Source organism: Chrysochloris asiatica, unplaced genomic scaffold (assembly GCF_000296735.1).
Source record: "Chrysochloris asiatica unplaced genomic scaffold, ChrAsi1.0 scaffold00028, whole genome shotgun sequence".
Taxonomy (NCBI): Eukaryota; Metazoa; Chordata; class Mammalia; order Afrosoricida; family Chrysochloridae; genus Chrysochloris; species Chrysochloris asiatica.
In genome coordinates, this window is record NW_006408546.1 from 8,588,884 (window position 1) to 8,610,251 (window position 21,368).

At 46.1% G+C, this 21,368-nt stretch overlaps 1 protein-coding gene across 2 annotated transcripts in view; it reads right to left on the reverse strand.

Moving 5' to 3' along the window:
* The window catches only part of RAB6B (RAB6B, member RAS oncogene family), a 92,635-nt gene that overhangs the window by 7,136 nt on the left and 64,131 nt on the right, over window positions 1-21,368 (reverse strand). Inside the window, exons 3-7 of one of the 2 annotated variants that reach the window (XM_006840034.1) lie at window positions 6,952-7,005; window positions 6,656-6,761; window positions 5,764-5,875; window positions 4,511-4,604; window positions 2,777-2,843 (exon numbers count right to left, since the gene is read on the reverse strand). In XM_006840034.1, coding sequence (XP_006840098.1) covers window positions 2,777-2,843; window positions 4,511-4,604; window positions 5,764-5,875; window positions 6,656-6,761; window positions 6,952-7,005 — 433 coding nt within the window. The remainder of the gene's footprint in view (window positions 1-2,776; window positions 2,844-4,510; window positions 4,605-5,763; window positions 5,876-6,655; window positions 6,762-6,951; window positions 7,006-21,368) is intronic. The other variant, XM_006840036.1, reaches the window with a different exon arrangement.

Genomic DNA, 21,368 nt, shown 5'->3' on the forward strand with positions numbered 1-21,368 from the left:
ACACAGCATCTTGCCCTTCCTGGGCCTAGAGTCCTGACTGCCTTCAAGACAGGAGGCTTACTTGTGGAGTGAGGTGTCTCTAGGCACTTCACTGGGAGAGCCTGACACAGCAGGATGGAGCACCACTGGGCACTGATCAGCAGTCCTTAAAGACCTTGGTGACATTGCTGGAGCAGCAGAGGCCAAGGATGGGAGAGAGGCCTGGGACAAGACTGTCCTAACGGGAACAAATGTGCCCTGAGCATGTCTGACCCTGTTAACTTCCCTACTGAGCCCCATGGGGTCTGAGCTCTGTGTGGTCCCTGCAACAACTGATGGCTCCCAGCTGAACAGACAGTGCAGTGGGAAGGAGGCCTGGTGCCACTTTTTGCAGTCACTGATAGGGAGAGAAACAGGGATGAATTGGTGGACCAATGGCCTAAATAATGCCCCTGGAGAGGAAGCTCATGGGGCTATTCATCATAAAAGGTTTAGTCCACCTGCCTCTTCCCTCCGGTTCAGTAGGGCTTCATAGGGTGATGTGAACTGTCAACATCAGGCACACCTGGTGCCCACTGCCACTTCCCTCTGGTTCCTGGAATCGTGAGGGACCATTACCAATTTCATCTGCTTGGAACCACTTCCCAGAGTGCACAGGGCTTACTGCTACTCTTCATCCATCAGCCTTGTTCAGAACCAGTCCAGGGGCCCCAGGATGGAGGCACACTGAAAAGCAGAAAGGGGGACTGTGTGTTCAGACCCACTGGGGGCTTTCAGCTCTCACTTTGTGGCCTCCTGGCTCTCCGTATTGAGAAGCAGGGATGTGTGGACTGAAGCTGCTGGGGTGGAAATGTTGGGCAGAGCTGGCCCGGAGGGATGCCTGCTGTCTTGGGTGTGAAGAGGATGCACAGCAGACAGAAATTCCAAGCCCTGGGCACTGCCTCCACATAGCTGCTACTGTTGCACACAATTCTCAGCATGACCCCAAGATACACATTTTTGAAATGTCTGGATTTGAACTTAAGTCTCCAGGAACACCTGTGTACTGCCCAGTGGAAGCAGTGTGGTGTCTGAGTCTAAATCTTGTCACTGCTGGTATCTCCAGGGTCTGGCTCCAGGATACTCCTGGCAAGAGCCCCTCACCAGGTGGTTCCGGGCCAGTGTGAATGTGTGGGGAACATCTGCCCAGATGAGGGAATCCTATAGTTGGAAGGGACACAGTTCACATCTCCCTCTACAGTCCACTTACAATCTGCCTTGTGCTTTTTCTCCTGAGGGACCCAAAGGTGCCCGTGCCCCACAGCTGGATGAGACCACAGGCACTCCAAGATAGTCACAACACATTAGCTGTCACGCTGGCTTCTAAGCTGAGTCTGACCTGACTGTGAGCCTATGGGGGAATGCAAGTCAAAGAGTCACCACGCTGACCAAATGGAGGGACTCAGACCTGCCTTGGCCAGTTAGTGATGCTGGCAAGCTGTCTGCATCTTTTTTCCATTTGCAGGCCCAACACACACATCTTGCCTCTCTACCCTCTCAGGGTCTTACTCTTATACAGCCTCTAGGTTGGCGTCTGTAAGCTCCTGGTACCTCAAAGGAGTCCCATGTGATGTGAGACACCATGGTATGGCTGAGTGGTGCTCTCATTCAAGGGGCAGACACAAGCCCTGGACAAGCCTCTGCCTCCCCATTTGCTCACGAGTAACTTGAGGCCTCACAGCTGTCCAACCTGGAGCTACATCAGTGCTGTGCAGATCACAGACAGGGCTGCTGCGGGGCCTGCACCTGGGTAAGTCTGCCGGGCCCACCAGGAGGGTCTCAGTGTGGTCTGAGAGCTCTGCACAGCAGGACCAAGAGCACCCCAAGCCCAGAACTAGGTGGCCGCAGGTAGATAAGGGGAAATACTGACGTACAGGTGTCTCTTCTTTAGCTTTAACACCAAGCTTTCCAAGTTTCTTATGCTTTATCCCTCAATAGCTGGAGGCTGCCCTTTGATGCTCCCGTGGCCCTTCTCTGATCAGCCCCAGGTGTGTACCCAGTGGCCTATGGGGCTGAGAGGCAGGGCACCAGGAAGCCGCTTTGTGGAGATACTGCATCCTGAGGGACACAGGTCAGGAAATGAGTGGCCATGCTCTGGGGACCTAGGCAGGCAGGGACACCTGACTGTGTGACATCAGGCAAATCAGAGAACCTCAATTCCAGCCGCTGAGTGTTATCTCAGGTTTGGGCTGGGTGATGCAATGGTGTATGGCCCCTTTTCCACAAGCCTGGGAAACTGCAGGGATGGTGGGTGCAAGGAGCTGGCAGGACAGGATAGGAGGCACCTGTTGGGAGCTATCTCTTGTAGCGAGCAGACTACAACATGCTGAGATCATTCCCTCCATGGAACGAAACTCTCCCTGCAGTGGAAATTCTGCTCTTGCTTTCCATGACACACACATCAGTGTCCATTGTAAAGAAGAGCAGAGAGTTACTATTTCCCCTGCTTGCCCTGCATGACCACTCCAGACATATCCCTTGGTGTCCTCACTCTGTTTGGGAAGTCAAAGCATGGGGTGGATAAAACTAATCACAGATGATCAGAGTCAGGGGGGCTTACAGACCATGGGATTCAGCTGCATCCCCAAACAGAGGAAGGTGTGGGGCTGCACCGCCCCACACCCAGCCATCTAGAGCAGGTAGGGCTGGAGAGCCAGTGAGTGCCCATCCATGGTAAGAAAACGCTAAGTGGACAAATCCCTGGAGAAATGGCTTCTCCAGGACATTGCTTCACTCACTTGTGAAATGAAAAGGATACTCCCTTCTTTGCTTTTCTCCTGGACATTCTCCATTCCGGGCAGAGCTGATGCCACACGTCGGAAGAGCTGGTGAGAGGGGGAGACGCCTTGTGAGCCCTGGCCTGTCCTTCTCTCCCCAGGCTCCACCGGGCTCCCCACGCTTGCTCTCTGTGCTGCCTGCCCACCATCTCCTCATCCTGACCTTGATGATTAACTTTCCAGTCTGCCTGTTGTGTGCCCTGAGGGCAGGGACTGCACCCTAGCACCCCTGCATCTCTCAGAGAATTAAGGTCTCAGGAGCTATTTGTGAACACCACATACTTTGGGACAGCTTCACCTTTACGCTGGAAGACTAGGAAGGTGGGTGTGATTGGAGCCATGTGAAGGGCAGTCTAGCTACAGGGGAACATTGTATCCTGGGAGCTTTGGGGGCCAGTACTCTGGGATTGTCTGGGGCTGTTGTCCCTCCCATTCTGTCTCTTCCAGCATCTCTGCATCCCTCCTCCCACATGTCACCCAGAATGCTCCTCACCTCCACCCCATGAAGTAAGCCATGTGCATTCTGAAGGTCAAGATCACAGCTTGCTGCATGGGCAGGTTGTCTAGTATTCTCAGAAGTGAAGCTTACGTGTCTCACTGAGCTCACCGCCACCTCACCTTCTTTTAGGCATCCCTGTTGCCACACCTTTGTTCCTGCCATTGCCCTTACTTGGGAGGCCCCCTCCTCATTTCTGCCCTAAGTCCCTGTCATCCTTGAAGGCAGAGGTTCTTAACCTTTTTTTGATCTAAAGACCCGTTTGACAATCTGGGGAACCCTATGGACTCTTTTCCAGTATACTGTTTTTAAATGTGCAAAATCAATTACACAGAATGATAAAGGAAACAAATTAATGCTGAAATATATGTCTAGAATATTTAAAAATATCACTGTGTGACATAGCAAATTTTGTACTTCTGTATTAACATATTAAACAGAAAGATCCAGCCGTGGGTCTAATAACTTTGTCATTTTGAAGTAGTGATGCGTGTAAATGGTATTTCAAGATTACATATTTCAACATTACATAGTGATAAGAATATATCTGTGAGTTTTATTGGTAGTAAAGTCATTGAGGCCTGTTGCCTCAATTCATTATTGAAGGAAATACTAAAGATCAGTGAAGATGAAGATGGAGACTCTTCTAACCCAAGTCTGCTAACCTGCTGAATCCTATTTCTGGGCTACCTGCAGCCCCGCTGCCGCAAGTCTCAGCTCAAACTCTACCTCCTCTATGGCTTCTCTAGTTTGATTCACAAGGCCTCTCCCCCTCCTGTGACCGTTCTTCTTCAAGCCTACATCACTTTCCACAGCCCAGAATGCTTGCCCATGACAGGGCATGATCCCCACCCAAGATGCTGACTAAACTGAGTTTCCTGTATTCTCATCCAAAGTGAAGTAAAGATGCTAAGAAGACCTTGCTTCTCTCCGCCATATGCAAGTTGGTGGCTGGACACTCAGACAACACTGTAAGGTCCAAGTCACTGGTGGCTGCAAATAGTGGCTAATGATTGACAGGTGGCCCCTCTGAGGACCTGTACTGCTGCCCTCTTGCACACTCTACCAATCTGGAGGTCAGCTTGTCCCCCACTGGGTGGCTTTATGGTTGCTCTGATTGGCTGCTCCTAACCCAGTGTCTAGCCCCTCGGGGCAAGGCAGAGCCCAAATCATGGCTAACAATGCTCAGCACCCTTGCATGGGCTTCCATGGTCCCTACCTGCTTCACATTGTAGCCGGTCTTTGCACTGGTTTCGATGAACATGACACTTAGCTCTTTGGCGCGCTGTTCCCCTTCCTCAATGGTGATCTGCCTACAGGTGAGGGGGAGAGAGAAAATCAGCTCAACAGAGGGGAAGCTCCTGGTAGAGGTGGCAGGAAGAATGTGAGGTGAGGAAGGGGCCTGCCCAGCAGGGAAGAGGGACAAGACCAGGTTCCCTAGACAGCCCTGAGGATAGGGTTCTGATATGCCCCCAACCCAAGTCTCCAAGTACAGTCTCTCCAGGACAAAGAGTGTCCAGGAGCACAACAGGACACTGGACCCTTCCCTATTCCTTCTTCAGGATCTTCCCAGCTTAGAAGCAGGTGTTGGGCAGACTTGTGGTGGGGGCTGTGTCATACTATCTCAGCAATTGTCAAGAGTCTAGGTTTGTAAGCTTCTCATAGTAGGATCATGTGACAAACTAGAACTGCTCCATGGGGCTTTCTAGCCTGTAATCTTTACAGGAGCACACGTCTTTCTCCCATGGAGCCTCTTGGCATGTTCAAACAGTCAATCTTTTGATTACAGTTCATTTCAAGAGGTTCCACTGCTTTGCTGAAGTCCAAGACTTGTTGCTGTCTCTGCTTGATGGTCTCACAGGAGATGAGTGGTCCCATCAACCAGCTGCTGTTGAGTCAATTCCAACTCATGGTAAGCCCTTGTGTATCAGGGTAGAATTGTGCTCTAGGGTTTTCATGGCTCTGACCTTTCAGAAGCTTTCCTTCTGAGCTGCTCTGGGTGGGTTCAAACAAGCAACCTTTGTTTAATAACCAACTGTCTAACCCTTTGCACCACCTTGGGGAAGATGTATGTAAATGGAATGTAAATCAGCCCTCAGCACTAGAAAGGGAGTTTCACAACCAGACACAGGAAGAAACCCAAGGAGAGTGGGTCAAGGAAACAGATCCATGCTCTAGAGAAATTCTGCATTTTCTCATTTGGGGACTTGAACGCTTGCACCCCAAACACACTGGTATGTGCACAGCATGAGGCCAGCTGGAGTCTGAGGGACTTCTCCAGCTGGGGCTAGCCCCATGTGGCCCAGTACATAGGCACACTCTGCCCCTGGTTCTGCCTGGTGATGGAAGGTGGGGGCTTCAGAGATAAGAACTGTGGGGTGTGGGGGGAGGCAAGGGGCCTTTCCCATAGACATGGGGATCGATCAGAAGTACAGACTTACCACCAATGCCCATCAGTCCCTGCATTCCTACCTCTTATCGGCCAGGTCGGTCTTGTTGCCCACAAGCATGATGATGACGTCACTGCCCCTCTCTGTCCTGACATCATCAATCCACTTAGAGGTCTGTTGGAAGGAGTTGAGATCTGGAGATGGAGAGCAGATATAAAACAGGGAGTGAGAGCCAAATCCCTGCAGAAGACCGGGAAGATGGAAGAAGAGGCAGGAGGGAAGCACAGACTAGGAGGGGACCCTCTGGAGGGAAGTCCTTGTAGGTTTGTGGAGTTGCCCTGGGAGAAGTCCTAGCACTGCTGAGCCACTCTGCAAGGTCACTGTGAAAGTCAATTAGGGGCACATATGAATTCATAGTGGTTATGAATTGGGCCACTAACCTCAAGGTCGGCAGTTTGAAACTACCAGCTCTTCCGTGGGAGAAAGATGAGGCTTTCTGCTCCGGTAAAGATTTACAGCCTCGGAAACCCTGTACAGGGTCGCTATGAGTCGGAACCGACTCCATGGCACAAAACAACAACAACATGAAGTCAGGCCAGAAAGAGAAATGGGGGCCCTGGAGTAGGCTAAGTGGTGGGGTGAATCGAGGAGAGGCCCCCAGAGAAGGTGGGTCCTACAGGGCAGCCCCCTACCAAGGCCTCTGTAAAGTCCTGTGAAGGCTGCAAGGTCTCCGTCAAGAATCCTTGGGCTCAGCAAGTGAGAGAAGGGGGAATAGGTGGCTCCAAGGCCAGAGTCAGGGCAGCCAGAGCAAACAGATTGTCAGGAGAAGACAGGCTCTCTCCAGGCAGCTCTTCCTCAGGCTGAGTGGCCTGCAGAGAGGAGTGGTCATCACAGGGTCTACAGCTTCCACACTGCTCGCACACTGCCCGGCTGAGGTTTCACCTAGACTCGGTGCACCCAGGACCCACACTCACTTGTGATGTCGTACACCACCACGGCCACTGTGGAGTCACGGATGTAGCTGGGGATCAGGCTGCGGAACCGCTCCTGGCCGGCTGTGTCCCAGAGCTGCAGCCGCACCTGTCTCAGGAAGGGCAGGGTGGAGGGGTGTCAGCAAAGAGCAGAAGAGTCCCCATGGCGGGGGTGGGAGAGGGGAGGCCCAGCCCCTGGAGTGAGCACAGGCTCTCTCAGTGGTGCCCAGTTGAGGGTCCTGAGCGATAAGCCCAAGAACTCCATCCCACCCACCTAAGGAGCTAAAGTCAGCACTCACCGTACGATCCTCCAAGTACATGGTTTTTGACAAAAAGTCAATCCCAATGGTTGCCTGTTAGGGAAAAGCACAGGAAGATCAAAGGTTAAAAGGTCTTGGGCCAAGGGGCAACAATTTAGTGACTCGAGGCAGTGACATAATGAGTAACAGGGGACACCTATGCCCAGTGAATGCTTCTCGTCCCTCAAAGGAAGTTAAGTGAAGCTAAGGATGGGCGTGGGTGGTTTGCTTCTTGGCATGGGGAGGAAGATGGATGGTACTCTGAGAAGAGGAACCACAGCCTCTCTGCCAGCCCCCCCACCCCCATCCCCGTGTGCTCCCACACAGTTTCTCCCCTCAGCCCTGGAATGAAGGCGACCCACCACTGCCCCAAGGTGGGAGCAGGTAGTTCCGCTCTGCTGGGCTACTCATAGACCACTGGGAACCCCCATTTACCACCCCCTGGTTCGTTTCTCCCCAGACCAACTGGTTGGGAGCCAACTGTCAGGAGCATTCTTGTGTACCAAGGAAAGGCAGCGGGGGAGGGTGCAGTCAACCTTTGAGCCCGGAAGTACCACACACTTGCTATGTGACCTTGGGCAGGCCACCCAACTTCTCTGGGCCTTACCTGTACCAGTGTTATGAGTAATGGCGATACCACTCTTACAAAATTACTAATAATGAAGACTGAGACATGACATGAATATCCAAGGCATTGGTCAAGTACAGTGTTAGGACCCTGGCAGTCATTACACATCACCTTAAGGAACTGAGGAAGTAATCAGAGAGTAGAAGAAAAAAAGAAAGTTGGAAAACCATTATGCACAGTGCGATCCCTACTCATTAAATTTACAAGATGTAGTACGGATTTGATATATTTTCTTAGATGCTGATGAAAAAGGAATATACGGAAGAGTTAATAGTGTCAATATGAACAACAGTATGTCAGCAGTGACAATATGGGTGATATTTTCCCTTCTTTTTATAATTTCTTAACTTTCTACAATAAGCATCTAATTGTTCTAGAATAAAAAAAAAACAAAGTATTTGTGATTGTAAAAAAGACTAGGATTACTGGTCTGACAGAGACAGGTAGAACCCCTGAGACCATGGTCCTCAGTACTCATCAAGCCTGAAACTGTCAGTCAAACAACAGACAAATCTAGAAGGTGAACAATAACACCATGGAGGTCTGTACTCCTCAGAACAATCAACCGTTTGAGATGAAAAGAGTAACATCTGTCCAGGGAGAAAGCTCAGGAGGCAGGAAGGGATAGAAAACAGTAAACCCAGAGAGTAACTGGCAAGAGAAGTGATATACTGCAATCAATGCCAGGAAACAAAATACGTATTACTGAATGGAAAACTAATTTGCTATGTAAACTTTCACTCACCCAAATCATAGTAAAAACAGTATTTTTAAAATAAAACAAATATTTTAGTACAAAAATAAAGTTTAAAAATAAGCTGGACTATATGGGAAAGTGTTCAGTGATTTTTGTGTATAAAAACACACCCAAGGGAAGCCCAAGGTAATAGAAAACCACATGATGCAGGACCCCCAGGCTGACAGTATACATGTGTAGAATTGTATGCATGTGGGCACATGCGTTTACATACTCACACCCCCAACTTGTTCCATTCAAAACATTTAAAGTGGCTGAATCCTCTTGGGAGTCTGCTTTAATGCACAGACATGGAATGTAAGGGAAGCATAGAATTTTAGAACACGGTGCTAGACAAAGACCTTAAACAGAACCCAACCTTTCTTTGGAGATGAAAGAACAGACTAGGAAAGTCAGAGGATACTTTATGTGACTTTGCCAATCAGAGGCAGAGCTCAGAGGATGTAAAACCTTCACAGCACTCGGGCTCTTTCTAACCCAGCTTTGCACAACCTTCCAGCATTATGCAGGCACTCGGGAACACGTCTGGAATTGACTTGTTCCTGGCAGCCATTAAATATTTAATAGCTGGTGAACTCCACTTTGTTCTAGCAACCACACATCACCTACCTCTCAGTATACCTCAGAACACTGAGAATAATGTGCAAAAGAGGTGGAAATGTCTCCATGGAGTGCCAAGTTCTCTCTGTAGGGTGACAGGAGCAGAAAACCAGGAACATGCACTCAGGACCAAGAGCAGGGTCTGCCTGCAGCCCCTCAATGTCTAATACCCCTGTTTACAGTAATGAAACTCAGGATGTATAAGTAGACTTAAGGCTACGCCAAACAAAGACTGTACTTCCCAGCTTCCCTTGCAACTGGGTAGCTAAATCAGGTCAATGGAATGTGACAGAGATGTATGCATCTTGGAAGGTCCTTCATAGGTCAGGCTGGGCCCACAGCTGCCCCCTTTCTTCTACTCACTGCTTAGACTGCAGACATGGTGGTGGTGAGTCATATTAGTCTCTACAGATGAGTGGGGGCAGACTAATGATGACAGACCAACAAGACAGAGGAAGTGTGAGTCCCAAACACTGAAGTGCCACCTCAGCATCGTTGGAATGCTTATACTCAGACTGTAGTGTTGAAATTGCTGTTATCTTCTTGTTGTTGATTTTAACACAGCTAAACTATGTCCTGGTGTGGCGCTGTGTGATAAAGCACTGGATTGCAAGGTCAGTTTGAATCACAAGGTCAGCTGTTCAAACTCACCAGACGCTCCTTGGAAACGCTATAGAGGATCATTATTATGAGTCAGAACCGATTCGACAGCACTTAACAACAAATTATGTCCAATTAACAGAGCAAAGAACCATGAAGATATGCAGGCCTCAAAAGTAAGAGCCATGGATGCTGATGTTATTGATGATAATTGTAGCAATGACAATACCTTCTCATCTCATGGTGCATAGAGCGTTCTGCTTCTGTGGAGGGCAGAGAAGTCACCAGGTGGCATGACCAGGAACTGTGCCATTTAGATTAAGTCTGGCAAAGCTCAGCCCAGTGGCCTGTATCATCATCATAAACACCACTTACTGGACACTCACATGCTTTATCGCTACTGTACCTCATAACTGTGGATGTTGTTAACTCCCCTCCAGTTGGTTCCAACTCTTAGTGACCCTGTATCGGGTTTCCGAGACTTTATATCTTCTTAGGAGCAAAAAGCCTCATTAGACCAAAATAGGTGGTAATAAGAAAAGTAAAGCTGAAAGAAGCCACTTTCTATCTCTCCAGCTCTCTAAAACCTTATTCTCTGTTCCATATTTCTCCTACGACAGAGAAACCTCAGGTCCTCCACTTGTCCATTCTCTCAGATCTGTTCGGGCCCCATTTCCTATCCAACCAGGTCCTGGAGCCATTGCAGACTTTCTTTCCCACAGCTATAAGGACTGGTGACAAAGCACAGACATTGTATCTGCATATGCTGAGTGATAAAGTCTGCTTAAAAACATATCCCCACAAGAACACCAACCTAGCCACTGAGGGCTAGAGTTAAGAGTGCACGGGCCAGCTGGTCTGAAGAGGGGGGAGGGTGCCAGAACTCCTAAACTTGCACACAGTACCCATTTGACCCAGTTTGGGTAGCTTGCTGACCAGAATTTGACCACATGAAAGAAAGAAGTGTGATACAGGGAATGTAAATTGCTATAATCTGATTGACTAGACCTTTGCTCATGTATGAAGCTACCCAAAATTCCAACCGAACGGGGAAATATTTTTCATATCAAGGGTCAAACATGCCTCCTCAATACAGTGGGTTGATAGGAACGGGTAATTAGACTTTGGCTATTAAAATTGGGGGCTAGGAAGGTACAAAGTGGCTGGCTTACAAGCTTTCATGAGGGTGTTTAATGTCAGAACTAGGGGAGTAAAACAGAAACTTTACTGAATAGATTTCCTGTTGTCCAGATGGGTCTGGTGATGATGAGGATAGGAATCACAATTTATGATTCAATTGTGAGTAACTGTTATCAGATCTAATGGCGATTGTCACAACGGTAAATGTAGAAGATGTGCAACTAAAAGGGGTGGTGGTGGTGGTAGTTAATCTGTCATTTCAGGAAGAAGGGACCTAGGAACATCATGAGGGAAGAACATGAGAAGAGCGAGGGATCCTAACCAGAAAAGCAGCAACAACAGAGATTGTGACAGAGGCGATGGCACAGAGAGCCAGTGCAGCAGAGGACTGCAGGACTAAAGTCTCAAGGGCTGAGAACAGCAGTGTGCTATGATCATTTGTCACCAGAAGGCCTTCATTAAAGAAATGCTTCAGGCTGAAGGGAAACATCACCAGACAGAAATCAGAACCCTTAAGAAAAACTCTGTAACAGCACCATAAATGGCCCACGTGGATAAAGATGAAAACAGTGCCTCCTACTCCCATCTACCTCAGCAATGACTTAGAACATTCCTTCCTCCGTTTTGCCCACACACTACCCCAATACTTCTCATCCTCACTTGTTGTCAGTTGATTTTGAGTCAGTGGACAGACCATGGAGACAGAGTGGAACCACTGCATTGGGTTTTCAAGGCTGTGACCTTCTGGAAGCAGATCACCAGGCCAGCTTCCAAAGTTGCCTTTTGGTGATTGTTGTGGTTGTTAAATTGCTTTTGAGTTGGTTCCAACTCATAGTGACCTTGTGAACGTTTCCGAGAAGCAGCTGATGGGTTTGAATTGTGGACCTTGTGGTCTGCCGTCCAGTACCGATCCTACAGCACCACACCACGAGATGTTAAGTGCTGTCGAGTGGGTTCCAACTCATAGCGACCCTGTATAGGGTTTCCAAGGAGCAGCTAGTGAGTTTGAATTGTGGACCTTGTGGTCTGCCGTCCAGTTCCGATCCTACAGCACCACACCACGAGATGTTAAGTGCTGTCGAGTGGGTTCCAACTCATAGCGACCCTGTATAGGGTTTCCAAGGAGCAGCTGGTGAGTTTGAACTGCCAATCATTTCTTAAGACACAGTCTTCACGGCTGTGACATAAGAATACTAAAGAGCCTAACTCATAGCACAGGTTTGTGATTGGATTAAATTAAATAATGATATCAACTCTTAGCACAGCAGTTGGCACAGGGTAAATTTTGATGTTTAGTCATTGGTACTATGGGTTTCACTGCTGTGGTTGATGTTATTAGAAGATAAAGGGGAATACTGAAATGGTTTATTACTAATGAGGTAAAGTAAGATTTAGGGTCATCTATCTCTTTGCCCTCTGGCTCTCCCCTTCTAATTTATTTTTCATGCAGCTGCTAGGGTCATCTTTAAAAAATAGAAATCCAATCATATCACTCCATACTGCCCCTAGGAAAAAGTCCCAACACTTCAGTTTGGCTTATACAGCGATGTTCAAGGCTTCCCCTTGGCTTCTTATGGTCCCAAGTCCCACTTACCCACCGTGAACTTCACACTCTAGCAGCATTACTCTTGCTGGGACTTCCCATATCCAACAGTCATTTTGTGTCTCTTCCCAGGCCCCACACAATGCTCTTTCTTGTGGTTAATACCTACTATTGAGAGTTCAAGATCCAGCTGTTTCACAAATTGTTTTCTGAACATGCAAGCTGGTCATAGTGTTCCTCATTTAACAGATTCTTATTGAACTGGAACCAACTCATTCTGCTCAGTTTTTCTCATTGGTAATGTAGCCTGTGAACTGCATGTATCAGAACCACACAGGAAGCTTTAAAATATGCAGATTCCCAAGTCCCGCTCAGATGGAATCACAGTGTCTGAGGTGCCTGCCTGGAAATCTGAATTCTAGACAAGCCCTCATTTGTGCAGTAAGGTTTGCAAACAACTGTCTAGACTCTGACTTGGCCCCGTGATTGGCGTCAGAGAAGGCGTGGTATCAGGAGGAGTGTCAAATTCCTTGCATGGGCTGAGAGAGGAGGGAGATGTCCCTTTGATGTGGGAGGTGCTTGTCACAGATGAAGAAACCAAGGCCCACTTAGAAGCAAATTCCCACAGGTGGTAGCAACAGAGCCAGAATTTAAACCCAGGTCTCTCTAACTACAAAGCCCCTCCTTTTGAGTCATTCACCCCTACTCCCTCTGCTTCCTGAAATCCCTTCATTTCTGAAGCTGTAACTATGCTCTAAAGCTGTTAATGAGTTTGCATGGGGGAGGAGAGGTTCACATCCTGTCTGGCTCCATATTGTCAGAATCTTATGGTCATTAGCCATAATGGATCAGTAGAGCCTTCTTAAGAGGAAGTTCATTTACATTTTAACAGAAGGGGAAATTAAAAAAAAGACTTCAGCCCTCTAAAGCCAGAGTCGAAACAAGAACTTTTAAGGGGGCTTTGGCTGGGTCTTGGTTCCTAGCCAAAACTTCTAGTTACTTGACATCAATCTCTTTTATCAGACACAAGGCATAAGCAGCTGGCTTCCTATTACTGCCAGATGGTGCCCATCTCTTCCCAGGAAGGCCAGGTCTACAGGGAGAAGGTGGTCATACACTTCTTCCCTGGACAGCTCCTTTCTGACAAACAGTGCAAATTATTAGTACCTGTACACTTATTCATGGGGTCCACTATAACTGAGAGCTGGTGTGGTGCTGAAGGATAAACACTGAACCTTTTTATTCTTAAGGTGGCAGATCAGACCCACCAGGCACTCGTCAGAAATCCTATAGAGGTCACTTTACAATAACAACTTCTATGTGCTAATCACACAGTAGAACAAGCCATGAGCCCTGCCCATAGGGAACCTGGCCACCTAAGGACAACATATCTTACAGAGCTAAGACACATATACAGGGCTGCAGTTCTTTGCTAATGAAAAAATTTAGTATAGTTAGAGGAGCCCTAAGGATCCAGGGGTGGAAGATTTTTCTTCTGTCTGATTTCCTGAGGAAAGGTGGGGACATTTTGCAAGATCTTGAATAAATATTTTCTTTCTAGCAAGTGAAGATAGGGAGGATAGTGGAACATGGGGTGAGGAGGGGCATCTCAGATGAAGGGAATAGGGAAATTTTAATTCTGTTAACAGCAGAAACAATAAAGGATATAATAGAAATCTGTTGGTGGTGGTTATGTGCTGTGGAGTCGGAACCGACTCATAGCCATCCTGAACAGGGTTTCCGAGGCTGTAAATCTTAGTAAGAGCAGAAAGCCTCCTCTTTCTCCTGCGAACAGCTGGTAGTTTCAAACTGCTGACCTTAAGGTTCGCAGCCCGATTCGTAAAATACAGTCTCTGAAATTTAAAAATTACTAATGAGTTTCCTGGTGTGGCACTGTAGGTAGGATCAGCAGGAGACTGCCAACCACAAGGTTGGCAGTTTAAACCCAGCAGTGGCTCCTTGGAAACCCTATACAGTGTTGCTACGAGTCGGTACTGACTCAATAGCACTTAACAACAACAACAATGATCTTAACAGTAGATTAGAGATGACAGGTTAAAGATTGAAGATGTATCAACAGATATTATCCAAAAGGAAGCACAGAAAAAAAATTTTTTTTAATTAAATAGAACCTCAATAACTCATGGGCATTACCAAGCATTTTAACATAGGCTTAGTTGACATCCGAGAAGAAAAGGAGGAGAATGGGGATTTATTATTATTTTTAAGAAATAATATCCAAAAGTTTCCTATATTTGTTAAGTGGAGTAGATTTACAGAGTGAAAAAAAAAAAAAAATCAGTGAAGTCCAAGTGGGATTAAAAACAAACTCCCCATATCTATTCTCCTCAAAGTCAAACTGCTATACACAAACAATTTAAGATAAAATTATAAAAGCAGCCACCAGAAAAAGGTGACAAGTTGCACAGAGGAGAACAATGATAGGGACAATGACTGTTGTAATTACAAATAATGGAAGCTTGAAAACATTGGAATGACATGAAAATGCTAAAAGGAAAAAAATCAGCCCAGAATTATAAATCCAGTGCAAATATTCTCTAAAAGTGCCAGCAAAATAAAAACACATTTAGATAAATACAAAAAACAACAACAAAAATTGTGACTTGTAGAAATTCACTACAAGAACTGCTGAAGGGAGTTGTTCAGATGGAAGGGGAAAGACACAGTGGAAACTGATCTTCAGGAAGAAATTAAGCACAGGAGAAAACAGTAAATTCATGGGTACATACTGAAAACTCTCTGTTACAGGTAACAGAAATTGCTTCAAAAAAGGGCCTTTGGTATGAAGTCACATATTATGTTCAGAAAAATAAAAATGATCAGGACCAATGGACTGTGAATTATCTGTAGAGTTGTTGGAAAGAGATCAAGAGCCCAGATGATGGGTTTGGGTCTTCCTTATAGCTTAGGCTTTGGAAAGACCATCTTGTTGCAGGATGAAGAATGGGACAAAAAAAAGGAAGCCAATTAGGAATGTGCTGCAAGACTCCAGGAAATGTTCAAGTCATTTCAGCTAGGGTAGCCACTAAGGCATGGCATAAGGTGCTGTTTCCTTGGGAAGCTTCTGCCGTCACACCACCAGAACTATCAATTAGTGATCATGCCTTGCATATCACTCATGTCATCTGCCAGAGCCAGGAAGATGGGCATTCTCCTGCCCATAGGGATGCGAAAGGTCCAAATATCATCTTGGGAAGTAACTGGAATGAGCAGGCAATCCAAGACTGCTCAGCATCAAAGCCGATGGGTTCCAGAGGTTTCTGGGCTGCTGGATCTGCCTGGGAGCTGTTACCACCATTCTGCTGGTTTCTTCAGACTCTGTTTTATGCCAAATCCGATTCTCAGCAGTCATGGTCCCAGACTACTTTGCCCAAACTCTCCAGAATGGTTTTAGCAGTAGCTGAGCCAGACGAGAATGCATCATGCTTTGGTTGTCTATGATAGCTTATCTCACCATTCGCCATGTGAGGCATATCTCTGCCTCACTGGCCATTCTGTCATGAAATATAAACCCTGCCTGCAAAGCCATTTCACATGCCTGTTTACATACTGGCCCAAAGAATGCCGGGTTAGAATTCTAACCGTGGACCTTGGCTCTGCTTAAGTACTTCCAAAATCTGGTTCAGCACACAGTGTTGGGAGCTTCTGGTGCTTTCTTTCCCTGGGGCTACCAGGAGACCCAAGGAGCTCTGGTAGCGTAGTGGTTATGGATTGGGCTGAGAACCATAAGGTCAGCAGTTCAAAACTATCAGCTGCTACATGGGAGAAAGATGAGGCTTTCTGCTTCCGTAAAGATTTACAGCCTCGGAAACCCTGTCCAGGGTTGGAATCGACTCGACAGCACTTAACAACCAGGAGACCCAGAGTTAAATGCTGAGTTCTATGAGGTATTTCTGCTAGCATTATCTCCTCTGCCTTTCCTTCTGGCTCAAGTTTTTTTTTTTCCTCTGCATGTATGGGACTGTCGTCTCTGTGGCTTCCATTTCAGGTTCTCCTTGGAGACAGACATATGGTGACACCAGACAAAATGCACAACTAGGAACCCAAGTGGGTCCCACTCTTATATAAAAAGGCCCAGCAACCTTGGTGATTCCCTGTGGCTTGCCTCGGCCTACCATGCTTCTCAATAGTCAGAACAGATCAGTTAAGTGCATGAGTGTGCACTGATTGGAACAAGACTATGGGAGTGTGCACCTGCATGTGAGGAAGACATATGGAGGACTGGAAATACACATGTATGCATGTTGTTGTTGTTGTTAAGTGCCGTCGAGTCGGTTCCGACCCATAGCGACCCTGTACAGGGTTTCCGAGGGTGTAAATCTTTACGGGAGTAGAAAGCCTCATCTTTCTCCCGCAGAGCAGCTGGTAGTTTCGAACCGCTAACCTTAAGGTTCACAGCCCGATTCGTAACCACTACGCTACCAGAGCTCCTTTCATGTATGCATGTAGCTTTATGTTTATTTGCATGTAGAAGTGTATGTATGGAGGGTATGAGTGTGGGACTGGGGAGGAAGTCACTTCAACTTTGAAAGTAAGACCCAAATCCATGCTGTATATACAGCACCAGGGAAACCAGCTGGTTGACATGAACAACAGGAGATTTCATAGGCCATTGGGGTCAGTAAGGGTGAAGGAAGGTTTCTGCCAACAAAACTTCCCTCCCAGGATAGATCAGAGCCACCCCTAGAGGATCTGTCATGCATACAGCTAGCAGAGTGGTCCACCCACACATTCAGAGGGGTCCTGTCTGCCTTCTGATTTCTTTCCTAAGAGAGAGTCTTTTTTCCCGTGACTTTCTGCTAGTGCTCTGTGGTGAGCTTAGAAGAACATTGGAAGTCAGAAAATGCTGACATCCTAGAAGAATGTCTTAGCCACTCTGGACTTCATCTTTTTCATCTGCATATAAATAGTCAAACCTCCTCTTAGGACTTTTGGACTAAATGAGTCACGATACATGAATGTACTCTATTCTGTGATATGCTATATAAGCAAAAATGAACCATTATTGATCATGACCAACTGACCCAGGGTTTTCCAAGAAAACCTGTGGAACCCACCCCATAAGAGACCCTCTGATGATATTTCTCAGTCTAGCTGTATAAAGCACAAACCCATGAGGCAATATTCAGGAAAAAAAGGACACTGTGACCAGTATTTCTGGGAATGGCTGCATACCCTAGCTTTCTGGGGAGTCATAAAGCACAGTGACATGTTAAAGATTCTGAGAAACCCTACACTGAAGAAACATGGTCCATTTCATTCATTTAGTTCATGCTTCCCAATATTTCTCTGGCCTAGGAACTATTTTGCTTACAATTCCTATTAACTAGTGCTCCCAAAGCTTCAAGAAAAGCTGACCCTCAGGTTCTAAAAAGGTCATGTGCCTCATTTGGCTTATCATGAAATCTTGGTCAGAAATTCCTTCTCTGCACCTCATTTCTTCTTACAAAGTATGGAGTAAATTATTCTTGTTCACAACTGTTCTCCAGGCTTGTAAGGAAAGGTCATCAAGACAACCTGAGCAGGAGACTTGACTTTGGAGACGCTGCTGCCCGTCTATGGCCCTGTCTTGTCCATCTCCACTGAGCTGTGTGTGCTTCCTGTACTGGTAACAGCCCTCAGAGGAGGCTGAGCTGCATTCGTCTGAGCTTTAGTCTGCTGTGATTAGATAGCCCCAAGCCTGGCAATGCTTATTTATTCTTTAATATCTCTAAGCTGACAAATTACACTACTTATGAAGAATGGCAGGTCCTTCATTTTACACAAAATGTGAAGAATCTTCACAAGCACAGATTTCATAGCTGCATCCACATGTTTCTTTTCTAAACATGGTATGAAGCAGTGTCACCAGGGGTTCAGACACACAGCACAGAGTGACTGTATATTGCGTGCCTCCCTCTGCACAAACACTTCCATTGGCTCAGCTGATCCCTGAGGAAAGAGATGTTTCCTCAGGCACTTGTTGAAACCTTCCTATGTGCATTGATTATGAAATATAATTTTGCATCCACATTCTGACAAGCACTGTAATAAAGTCTGCAGTAGAAATCTGCATGGCAATTTGCATAAATTGACTCAAGATTCTCTTCTCAGGAAGAGAAATAATGAAAAGGCATGTATGTGTATATTCTTTTTTGCCTGGGCCAGACCTTGGTCCATGGCTGGGAAAGAAGCCGTAAATGGCACAAAGCAGCTGGCATGACAAACCCTTGACAATGATGCTGTTTGTGTTCTGCACCACCAACCATCAGATGAAAGCATCAGGGTAAAGGCATGCAAATTAGTATGTAAATGAGGCTGGCAAAACTTAAGGATTCAGACTGGCAAGTGCATACTTTGGGGGAGGAGGTAGCAGCCTCTGGAAAAAACGCTGGGCCAGAGCTGTCCTTGTCAGAAGCTTAGCGGTGAGCACTGGGGGAGGGGGATGCTGGCGCAAGAAGCCCAAGTCCAGGTGTCTGTATTCTTTCAGACTCCTTAGCCTCAGTGTCTGCACTTTTCCCATTCCTGGTGGCCACCATTCTCCCACCGGAGAGTGGCTTGTATATTGGTCACACCCAGTTTGAATATTTGTTGACTGGTTTTTTTAGATCATGACTATGAACTAAACCATAAGCATCTTCAAACGATATACATCTTCAAACTTCAAATAAGGAGCTCAATGTCATCAAAATCAGTCAATCCCTTCAAAAGCTACGCAGATGCCCTGAGATGTGTGACTGGAGGTTCCTGGAGTGGATTCCTGAAGGCTAGCAAATGGACCCACAAGTGTAAGCTCTCTCCTTCAATCTAGGGCTAAAAGATGCTCCAGGTGTGACCTACTGAGGGCAATCAAAGCGCTACCTAGAAGTTCCAGAGTGGTATTAATGGTTAGTGCTGTGTGGTTATGTGCCATGGAGTTGATATTGACTCGTAGAGACCCTGTATAGGGTTTCCGAAGCTGTAAATCTTTACAGCAGCAGAAAGCCTCATCTTTCTCCCACGGAGCAGCTGTTAGATTGTAAGTACTGACCTTGCAAGTTAGCACTCCAGCTCATAATCCAGTACGCTACAAGAGCGCCTTAATGCTGTACAGTACACCTCCCAAATTCCTCCCAAAGTAAGGCATTTTGCTTTAGTGAAAAGGTTGACCTAGGTCTGAATCTGGACTCCGTATTAATACCCACTTACTTCCTTAATCATCCATTGACCTTTGTACAGACTTAAGAGCATGCTGTTGCAGCAAAATTTTGTATTGTGATTAAACTACAGTTAAGGAAAGAATGGTTCAGAGTGGGTACAGGAGCCAACATCTTACCTAAAATCTCTTATGCTAGCCACCCTTTAGAAAATGTTTGCTTCAGGATCTATTGCTAACAGAAAAGTTCTCAGAAAAGAGTATCTTGTTAACATTTTGTGGCGCCTTCCACACCCCCACTCCATAAACTTGGAGTTACTTGCTTCTACGAGGTTAGCAATTTAAGAAACTCACATACTCTGCAAGCCAACTAACACAAAAGCTCCACATGACGTTCATGTTAACCTTCCTTCACTTCTCTCACCACTCAGCACCAATTATACATTCTGTACTATTAGTGCTGATTTTATAGTATAAATATGGTTATCCCTTTCATTGGAGTATTTGGTTTTCACTTTGTAAGACCTAACATGTCCCTTGTTCAAACCTGTCTCAAGCCTTCAATGAATCTCTGTTTCTACTTCAGCAAAGTATGCATTCTTACTCTTTGACGTTGTTGTTGTTAAGTGCTGTCTAGGTGGTTCTGACTCATAGCAACCCTGTATAGGGTTTCTGAGGAGCGGCTGGTGAGTTTTTACTGCCAGCCTTGCAATTCAAATGACCTTGTGGTCCAATGCTTATCCTACTCCTCTTTGATATTAAATTGTATCAAAATAAATGAGATTCAAAGGTTCATTATCTTGGTGGTCCTGGGACATCCACAGCCTGGGAGCTTTGGTTCCAGTACAGGCCCCTTGATCTTATTTCATTTCTATGGTTTCTTAGGAGTCTTCCCAGGTAAAAGACCTTTTGAAATAGGATCCATCATCTTGTGTAGATGCTCTTTGGGATTTATTGTTGGCTTTTGTCTGTGTGTTCTCTTTCACATTTTCGTTTTCAGTTCACATTCAACGTTTATAACAAGTTCATTGTCAAATTTGGGTTTCACATAGTTATTACCATGGTAATCCCAGGTCTTATGAGCCACAAACAAAATAAGAGTACAGAGCAAAAAATTAAAAGCTGATAGGGTGACTGCCTGCCATTAGCAGCTCGGCACGTTTATGACAGGATAAACTGGATTTGAGTCAGACCAGAGGATTAGGCTGTCTACTTAGCACAAGCAAACACTCATGTACCATTTAGGTACACAATAAACACACACACACAAACCCAGCCCAACCCTGTGACTAATCTCTAGTAAGGCATTAGCTGATTTGGGGAGAATCAAGGTTCCAGTCTATAAAGTTTGAATTTATAATTTCTCTTTCTGTCTTTAAATGTACTTTCAAATTTCAGTGCACATCGAGGTTTTAATGTACATTAAAGCTTAGTGCATACTCAGGTTTTTGCTACCATGTGTAATTTATTAAATAAGTCTCTTCTAAGGAGTCCTGGTGTGGCGCTGTGGTTTAAAGCACTGGACCACCAGGTCGACTTGAACTGCAAACCTGGTGGTCCAAACTCACCAGCCGTTCCTTGGAAACCCTATACAGGGTCGCTATACTTGATGGTTCTTAATAACAGCAACAACAAGGACATAGAAGGGTCATCCTCAGACATCCTAACTTCTTTCAGGAACAAAAATTTTGATCCCATACCTGCTTATTTTTAGGATGCTGGCATGATTTTACTAGACAGTTTGAATAATCAATGACCAATCTGTGGTTCCTTTGATCTCGATAAGAGCATTAAGTAATCACAGTGAGTTGCATATGGTTGGTGTAGGAAAGCTTCTAAACAGTAAGAAAGCAGTTTGGCTCCCTGCAAGATACTACTTCTAAATTAGCCAAAAGACAATAAAAGAACTCCTTCTTCTTCAGCTCCAGCTGTTTCTTCCTTATACCCATCCCTGAAACCCTACTTCTCTACCGACACTTCTTCAGAATTTCTCGTCTTTCCTAAAGAATATGCC